The sequence below is a fragment of the Varanus komodoensis genome, unplaced genomic scaffold, assembly GCF_004798865.1.
Source record: "Varanus komodoensis strain SLA01 unplaced genomic scaffold, ASM479886v1 scaffold10, whole genome shotgun sequence".
Classification (NCBI taxonomy): Eukaryota; Metazoa; Chordata; class Lepidosauria; order Squamata; family Varanidae; genus Varanus; species Varanus komodoensis.
Genome location: NW_025335269.1, coordinates 23,989,927 through 23,999,445, shown reverse-complemented (window position 1 = coordinate 23,999,445; position 9,519 = coordinate 23,989,927). Strand labels below are relative to the sequence as shown.

At 47.1% G+C, this 9,519-nt stretch overlaps 1 protein-coding gene and 1 long non-coding RNA gene across 2 annotated transcripts in view; one reads left to right on the top strand and one right to left on the bottom strand.

The window, feature by feature from the left end:
• Positions 1–2,110: 2,110 nt before the first annotated feature.
• On the bottom strand, positions 2,111–4,243 carry LOC123016829. Its single transcript, XR_006413480.1, has 2 exons — positions 3,924–4,243; positions 2,111–2,383 (listed from the first exon to the last, which is right to left on the bottom strand). It is a non-coding gene; the product is annotated as an uncharacterized LOC123016829 (long non-coding RNA).
• An 891-nt stretch (positions 4,244–5,134) lies between these two features.
• Positions 5,135–9,519, top strand: part of STT3B (STT3 oligosaccharyltransferase complex catalytic subunit B) — a 44,896-nt gene continuing 40,511 nt past the window's right edge. Inside the window, exon 1 of the mRNA XM_044417460.1 lies at positions 5,135–5,491. Coding sequence (XP_044273395.1) covers positions 5,217–5,491 — 275 coding nt within the window. The 5' untranslated portion in view covers positions 5,135–5,216. The remainder of the gene's footprint in view (positions 5,492–9,519) is intronic.

Below are 9,519 nucleotides of genomic sequence, written 5' to 3'. Positions count from 1 at the left end.
AAATATATATAGCAACTACAAGATCTTGCAGTATAAGTCTTGCATTTCTACTTTTGCAAAAAAACAAACAAAAACATTCAGAACTTGAGACCTTAAAATGTGTGTATAGATTTTTATTGCAGACCAAGAAAAACAGCTGAATAATATTTTTAACACAAAAAAATGTATTCTATTTTGAACTGGTTGACATCTGACTGACTGCTCAGTTTCTCTAACACAGGATGGGCAATTTGTGTGAACTGGGGGACAGGAGCTGGTGAGAAATGGAAGTTTTAACCCATTCTCACCCTGCCACAATACTGACAGAAGTCACCTTTTTGATGTCATTTGTCATGTTTCAATGAGAGCTCCATTGGCTCCAACAGGAATTTCCCCTGAAATTCGAGAGAGAAACAAATTTTGTCAGAACCATGGCAGGGGGAGACAGAATGAAATTTCCCTTCCCCACCACAGCTGCTTTGGTCCCGACTCTGCCTGGGCTTCTCTGCATCTGCTATATGGATTACAGCCTGTATAGTCCAAAATTGGCATGTTCCAAGGCAGAAGCAGGGAAACAGAATTGGGCAGTCACAACCAAGAAGAGGTCAAAGTCCAAGGCAGCACTCAGAGAGAAGGAGCAGGTGCTTAGGCAAGAGATAAATCCCTCATCCTGATGAGCATGCTTTTAAAGCATCTGGTGGGCAAGACTGGCCCTGTGTGGTCAGGAGAACTAGCAGGAACATAGGACTCTGCCTTGTAAGGAGGTCCGACCACTGGTCTTTAGCTTAATATTGTGGACATGCAAAATAGATGCCCCACCTCTGCACTTTGGTCCCACCCATGCCATGCCATACTGCAGCCCAAGTGACATTCTGTAAGGATCAGGATCGGTCAGCTGGGTTTGCATTGGGAGGAAAAAAAAAAGACTCACTGGTGCAGGAGGTAAGAAATGTGACTGCTGGGACTGACACCTCCCCAGCACCAGCACCTTGTATTTTTCCTCCTCCTGCCCTCCTCAAGCAAGAAGTTTCAAACTTACTTCAGCAGAAAATGTCTCAGACACAGGGCAGAAAACATGAAGGCTTCATGTATCAGCAATGTGATTCTGGTAAACAGAACACAGTAAAATTCTAGGCATTCTCTGTGGTTTCTCAGGTTTGAGTCACTAAATAGAGACATAAGTGATGAACTTATGTATGAACTGGTGGTCAAATATGAACAAAAGAGTAACTTTGGCTTAGTCTTCTGAAGAAATGGGTCCTGATTTCAACTTCCGCTTGGGTCCAAAACCCACAGATTGTATACACCCCCTGGACATAACTGGCTGTGTTGTTGCCATCACATTATTAAGAATAATAGTAATAAACACAATGATCAACAAAGCTGCTTTTGTGCAGCGAATGGTAGCACAAGAGAAGAGACACTGACTGGGGTGCTGGGAAGTAAGGAAGAGGGAGGAAAAGCCTTCTCCACTCCCTGCTGACTCTGCAGTAGCCAGCACTGCAGCTTCTACATCACCATTAGTGGTGTGAAAGTAGCAGTGCCCACCAGAGATGCTGGGAAGGGCAGAAAGTGAAAGTCTCCTCTTGGTGACCCAGAAGCAATTGCCAATTCTCTTTTAAATCAATCCAAACTGGTGGCCGTCATAAATTTATGCAAGTCAGTTTCATTGTTGAACTATGCACTGCGGGAAGAAGTAGCTCCTCCTGGGGCTGTGCCCCCCCCCCACGTATCCTGTCAAGACTTTACAACCATCAGGACCAAAAAGGTTGTGCACCCCAACTAGAAAGAGGGACTTTGAGGCAGCATCTGAGCTGTGAAAAACATTCCTCATGAGCTTGGCTGATAACCTCTTTCCATCAGCTAGTGAAGAACTTTATTCTGGCAGGCTTTTGCTTGCCAGCTTGATATGATTCTGATTTTATTATTGTTTTCATCTGTCATGCCTGCCTTTATTGTTTCTTTTAAATCAGCGCTGCGATTTTATTGTGGTATTTTAATGTTAATGTAAGCTGCTTTCGGTGGGATCTAGGCTTCTGAAAAGAGTAAACATTTTCTTGTAAAAAAACTAAACATTGCAGCATCTAAATTTACCGCATCATTTGTATGTAAAGAAAAGGAAAGGCTTGGCAATTGCACAATTATTCATTTTTTAAATATTAATCCTAGTATTGAGGCTGATGCTTCATAACAATAAAAACACCCCCCCACACACAAAAAAAGAGAACATAAAAATGGTTTGGGGTGGTTTCAAACAAGATTTGTGAAAATCCAAGGGGTCCTCCAGTTATGCAGCGTGCAGCATCTGCCTCTGCAGGATAAGACTGGGTGCAGACCATCATCACTGTTGCAGAGGTTTGTGAAGAAACAGTGGACGTGGCTGTAGCACCTGGCTTGTCCCAATCTGTAAAAAGGAACAATGCATTCACTTGGGGTAAGGAGGGAAGAGGGTCAGGCCCACATGGAATCTCCCCTACCAACACTGCCACAGCTGCCTTCCCAGCAGTCAGAATGCTGAACATCACCACTCCTCTTTGAACAGGTAAATGATTGTATTCTTTAACTCTGCCAGCATTGGGATGCCCACTGTCAGCAGCTGTTAGCAGTGTTCCAGCACAGTGTCCCCTGTGATACGGGCTAGAGGTCTGAGGAGGAAAAGAAGGCAGTGCCTTAGGACCCCCACCGTGCCCCCCTGTTTGCCACGTACTGCTCCCCAGCAACTTTAAGCCCAAGGTATAACTAGCCTAGGGTTGAAGCCTTGTCCAAACCCACCCACCCTCTCCTTTCCCTACTCCTAATATTCAATCCAATGTCAAACCATGCCAGTTCTTCCGTGTGTGTTTGTGTGTGTGTGTGTGTAATGTCCATCCCTCTCTTTCCTAAGCAAGAACACTCTGATCCACATGCTAGTCACCTTTCACATGGGTAACTGCATAATCTCACCTTGCTTCCCTCACCTGTGTCCAGCATTCCACTGTTAGCATTACTCACATTTCTTGTCTCTCTGACCACATGATCATGCACCTTAAAAATGCACACTGGCATGTTTTCTGTTCCCAGATCTTGCAAAAGCGAATTGTTTTTCCCTCCAAGCCCTCTCACTGCTCATATGTCCCCAAGACATCCCTGACCTTCGTTTATCCGGTTGCACCAGCCTCAGCCTTGCAATGGCCTTTTTGCTTCTTCAGGCGACTCCACCCTTTCTCCTTTGCTGCCCTTCATGTCTCGAACTGCCTCCCAACTTGCCACCTCCTTCAAAGCCTCCTCAGAACCCATCCGTTCTGTAAACTTACTGGCATGACTCCCCGGCCCCAAAATCCTGCAACAGCTTTCCCAGGAATGGTGCGTGATCTGGAAGACACCACGCTGGAGAAGGCTGCCCTACATCTAAGTGCATCTAACGGAAATAATCGCGAGATTGTTCCCTGTTTATCCTTGCCACCATTTCCCTTCCCTTCCTTTGTTGTCTCTTGTGTGTCTGTTTCTAGGTTATACATCCTTTGGGGAGCAGAAACCTGTCTTGTTATTCGCTGTAAAGCGCCATGTGCATGGGCAGCGCTACATAAATAAGTTACAACAGCGCTTTTTGGAGCTGCACTGATTCTCGCACTAAATGAGAAATGTGCCCGTTTAATTTGTGGCAGCCGACCCAAATGGGCTGTGACGAGGAGATCTGGACTAGAGCAAGGAAAGGGCTCATCTCCAAATCGTTGGGTGGGCTAGCACGAAACAAGCATGCACTTTTCTGATTTCGTGTAGCTTTCGGGGGGAGGGGGGTTGCTACCTGATGCCTCCCTGAACTGGGCAGTGATTGTCACTCTAGCAAGCATTCCGATTTCCGAACCAAACTGAGATAGTACTATAAATCCTATCAGATCGTGCCCACAGAATCAGTGCTGGGCAACACGTCATCTTTTCTAGAAACTGAGTCTCAATTTATTTACCTTCGTCCAGCCCATGAGTGCTTCCAAGGAACCATTCAGCGATTCCACTTACGCGCAAGGAAAGGCGCGCCTCAGAGAGCTTTTTATTTGTCTTCTGAGTCGAGCAAGGCAGCGCTTGCAGAGCATCACAAAAAACTTGTGAAGTCTACAGTCCATTCCCTCCATGAACTAGCTGTACAAAGCAAGTGCGTGAAGAGGGACTTGCGCGTCCCCGAAGCCTACCATGACAACAGGCGGGGTGAGGAGGGTTTGGAGAGTTTGACAGACGCATGGCAGTTTCTGGAAACTACAAGTTCCAGCATACAACGCGCCTCTTTGCTGCGGAACCCAAAGCAACGCAGGCTCCAATTTCCTCCACGGAGGCACTGCAGCCCCCTGCAAAAGCGGCTCGCCTGAAAAGCCAACGCTCCATTCATCTCACGTGATGCTATAAAAAAAAAGTCAACTTCACGTCCTTAGCCTTTCACTGGTGAAAGTCTTTCCCAATCACGTCCTTCCACTTAACAGCTGCCTTTATTATTGGTGAAGATCAGTAATCCCGCCTCCTTCCTTTATCCGCACCCTGCGGCTTTCCATCCTGATTGGCTGCCGATCTGCCCTTTTGAAGTACCTGTCGCTCTCTGACAGGTTAGTAGGGAATTCCGGACGAACGGGGGAAGAAAAGATTCGCAGCCGGCTCCGCCCACCCAATGAGAATGTCAGCGGTTGCGCGGGCCGTGAGCCTCAATTAACCATTCTGAGTCCTTCCCCGGCCCCTCCTCTTCCTCCCCTTTTTCCTTACGCGCCGCCCAACGGCCTTCCACGCTTGTTTTATTTCTCCTCTACCTTGTTCTCCAGTCTCTTCCTCTAACGCCGTCCTGTGCCAGGTCCCCTCATACGGAAGCGGTTCCCTCTCTCCAGCTCGCTCCACCCCCCTCGCCCCGCTTCTTCGCTCACACAGTCCCTCCTCCCCCTCCCTTTGCCCGCCCCTCCTCTCCGCACATCTCGCTCGCACGCTCGGGCTGCTCCGGTCTCGCGCCTGTTCTTCTGCCTGGCGCTGCACTGGGATGTTGGCGGCGGCGGGCGGCAGTCCCCGGGTCACCGTAAAGGAGGGGGCGGCGGGCGGCAAGAGGCCCCACCAGCAGTGAAAGGGGCGCGGAAAGATCCATCGCTTCGACCTCCCGCCCCCCTCCTCCCCCTCCCGCCGCCACCGCTGCTGCTCTCGCGAAGCGCGCTGAGGGAGCGGGGCGGACTCTGCTCCTCCTCCTTCGCCGCGCGTTAGGCGGAGAGACAGCGAGGAGTCCGGGGAGCAACATGGCGGAACACTCAGCCCCCGACCACAAGCACAAGCCCGGTGCCGCCGCCGCCTCGTCGTCCTCTTCGAACTCCGCCGCTGGCTCCCAAGCGCTGGCCAACAGCAGAGGCTCCCCGGCGGGCGGGGGCGGTCTGTCGGGGGGCCTTTCGCAGCCGGCGGGCTGGCAGTCGCTGCTCTCCTTCACTATCCTCTTTCTAGCCTGGCTGGCCGGTTTCAGCTCCAGGCTCTTCGCCGTCATCCGCTTCGAAAGCATCATACACGAGTTCGACCCCTGGTAAGACTTCGGGCTGGCGGCGGAGTTGGTGTGCGGCGCTGCCCTTGCGCGCCTTGCAGGGTGCGCCGGAGCCCCGGTGCCGGCCCTGGGCGACCGGGCGGGCGCTGCTCAGCGGCGCGGGTGAGAGGGGTGGTCCTCAGGGAGTGCTCTGTCGGCCCCTTCGGAGGATGGAGGAACAACCGCCCCGAGGAGGCTAGGGGGCAAAGTAAGGCAGAAGCGGGTTTGTGGACGGAGGGGCCGAGGTTTCGGGAGGCGTCTGGCTCTGTGAGGAAATCAGCGTGATGCGTGGGGGACCTTGGTGAGGAGCCGATCTGGAGTTGCCGTCGCGGGTTAAAGGTGAGAAGGCCAACAGGCGCAGCCTGGAGTTCCCTTTCTCTCGAGGCGCCCTGCCTTCCTCGCGTGCCGGTGAAGTCTGAGTTCCTCTTTTCTGCGGTACCGGAGCAGAAAAGTACGCTACGTTGTGATTCTTGCATCCGGTCGCGGGCCGGGAGGCCCAAAGTCTGGTTGGTTCTACTCATTGAGCAAAACTTGTGCAGTGCCGCCGCTATCATCGTCGCTGCGGCATGGGCGGCGGGCATGAGTGTGTATGTATAAGTGAGAGGGAAAGAGAGCTTTGGGTATGGAGGGAAAAGGGCCTTGCTGTCTTGTGTTGACGGGATGCTAACGGAGACGCCAGTGAGGGGCAGTGTGTACTGTATACAGGTGGGTCGTATTCTTATAGGTTCAGTGGACTTGAGGCTGTGACAAGACGGAGTACCTGCGAAGCCACTCCCATCATATGTAAAACGTAAAAATTAGTATAATATCGGGGAGGTTGGTGTTTTATCATGCTTGCCTAACGAGTATAATGTGAGCTTTACTATGCAAAATCTCAAGGAAGTAACTACAAAATGCAGTCTGGGGTATGAGAGTAATCGGGAAGTTGCAAGGACATCAGGAAGGTATTGCTGGCAGTAATACTGTTGAAATACAAAAATGAGTGGGCTTTTGGTGGCATGTGGCTGATAATGATTTTTTTAAAAACTATATTGGGCATTTATTGTATTTTTTAAATTTTGGTTATGTCAAGAGACTTTGCTTCTAAGTAAATAGGTTTGGAGGCACAAGCACTATTTCATGTAATATTATAAATACAGCTTTTGTCTCTACAGGAGAAAATAAGAGCTGACTGCACCTCAGATTTCAATCAAGTTGAAGTTTTTGCAGACTCAGGAATCCTTACTGTGCCATGTTATTCCATGTTGTCTTTTTAATGTTAAATGTCTGTGTTATGCCATGGGATGGCTGTGCATTCTTGATTGTGTGGACATGTAAAGTTATTTCTGACTGGGAGCTTCCTATGTTTCTGATTCTGTACCTTGCTCGCACCACTGGAGGCAGTTATAGTATTTGTTTTCTTCCATCCACCTGCATGAAGATCTGCATGTCTAGCTGCTATGTTGGATTGCATCATTCTAATCTCAGATTTTTTCCAAACTGTCATGTGAACCACCATATTGCTTATGGAGGTGGATGCATTGAATTTATGCATTTGAAAAGGCTACCACATGCTCGACAATGCTGTGGGAGCACATTTGAGAACTAGTTCATACATTGCATCAGTGGGCACTTAGGTTTACCAAGATGGTGCAGTGAAATAGAAGGTTAAACTTATCAAGGAAAACCTAGGTGCAAATTTTTGCTCAACTGTGAAGCTTACTGAATGATGTAGGGCCACTCCTCCTTTGAATTTATGTAATCAGTGTTTCTCAGCCCAATCTACTTCACAAGATTGTTGGGTTAGCATGGCCTTCTGGTCTGTCTTGAATTCTTTGTGGGTGAAATAGGCATGTACTAAACAGATTTTAGTGTGCATGCATTATGTTTACATATCTATGCATATTAGTGTGTCTGGTGTGTGTGTGTAGCTTGGATGTTTTTAGTGAATGCATCGCACAACTCTGCATGTACAGTTCTAAAGTCAGATTAGAGCCTTCCTGCTTTTGTCTTGGGGAAGAGCCATAGCTTAGCAGTAGAATATATGCTTTGCATATAGAATGTCCCACATTTATTCCCTGGCATCTCAAGATAGCAAGTTATCAGGAACCAAGTTTGATGCACTGTTAATCTTATATCAGGTCTTCCATCCTTTTTCAAGGTAAACACACAGGGGGCACTCAGATTAGGGTCATAGCACGAAAAACCACTTCTGTTTGCCCTGTTTTCCTAGTTTGATCATTCCCTATTATTTGTCCTGTGGTAGGAAACAGGTCCCTCCTTCTTGAAACAAATGTGGTTGAGTTCAGATTGAGAAAACAGCATAGGCTTGGCCTCTTTCTAAGGGATGTGTATGGAGTTGTACAATTTCTGCTGTAGTGCAAACAACAAATCTGGGCCTAATCTTTCTAGTTGCAGATGCAGTTTTTCACAGTGGAACCCTCTTTAGGCAACATGTGGGCTGCTATTGTGTGAAAAGCTCCTTAGATCCCTATTTTTCCCTACACTTAATAGATTATATCTGATAAGAAAAAAGATGGAAGAAACTGGGAAAACATGGAAAGGTTACAGATTGAAAAGGATGTCTGGATCGCTGTACAAATCTATGAATGAGGCACTGCAGTTGCACAGTAATAAATCCTCATCTGGAAGCACTCTTGGAATGGAAGATACTTGAACCTAATAGGAAATGTTTTGAGCTCCACAACTGAATTCAGCTCACAGGCCTTTTGCAGAAAAAATCTCACTCCTGGTTGATATCCCCCTCCCAATGGGATGGAGGGAGTCATTTGTTGCTACTTATTAAATTAAACAATTAGGAATCAGAGTCTTTGCTGATCTCTTGCAAATTACCAGAGATCTACCAGTAGATAAGACCTACCATGTGACCACCCCTTGTATATTGCAGGTTCCACTGCTTAAAAAAGACATACAGCTTCTTCAGTCATTACTGTTTAGTGAATGCGTGCTGCAAGTCTATTATATGCACCTATTAACATATAACTTCTGAAGCAGCCCTGAGTACTCTAGGATTCCAGCCAGGAAAGATAACAAGAGACAGATTGAAAGTGATAATCTAATAGAAGTAGCTTGAAAAATGAGGATAAAAAACAGTGGCGCCAATTCATTTCTAAATATTTCAGAGTCATTTTATTTTTGCAGCCCAGTGGGCTGCAGCTTTTGCCCAGAGCATTTGTGTTGGATGGAATTAAAATATGAAGGCTAGTAATAAACTTAGTGAATAATTTGTTCACAGGCATGATTGATTTTGCAGTTCCAAGGAAAACGATTCATGTGCATTACCTCTGCCTGGGCATTTTTTTGTCTCCTGTAGATTATGCCAAAGAGAAACTTTTACATAAGATACTTAGATTTATCCATTTCAATACTGAATATTTTAAAGATGTTGTTGTTGTTGCTAGTCGCGAAGTCGTGTCCGACCCATCGTGACCCCATGGACAACATTCCTCCAGGCCTTCCTGTACTCCACCATCCACCGGAGTCCACCTAAGCTCACACTGACTACTTCAGTGACTCCATCTAGCCACCTCATTCTCTGCCATCCCCTTCTTTTTCTGTCAGTGGTTCCCAGCATTAGGCTCTTCTCCAGTGTCCTTAATATCAAACTGACATATCACACAAATACAGAGATGATAAGTACCATTTTTACTGAGAGAATTGATACCTAATCAAGAATATTTTTTTAAAAGCGTATATGGGATATAAGCTGAGATTTAAGCATATTAAATACTAAGCTTAGGTAAGGAGCTGTATTTCAGTGGCATTGAAAATGAAAGCTGTAAAAGTGGTATGTAGAAAAGTAACTTTTCACAGATTTTTTTCACCCCAGCAGGTGATTTTGGGTGCAGTCCTACAGACAGTTGTTATAAAGTTGACCCCATTGAAGAAAGTGGGATTGAGTCTGAATAAACATAGTTAAGATTTTGCAGCATGTAAAAGACTATACAGGAGGATTGGCAACTGTGGGAGGCCTAGAGGCCACACGGAGGTCATTCTGTGGGGTGTCTCTCTTTAACACTGTGTACTGTTAA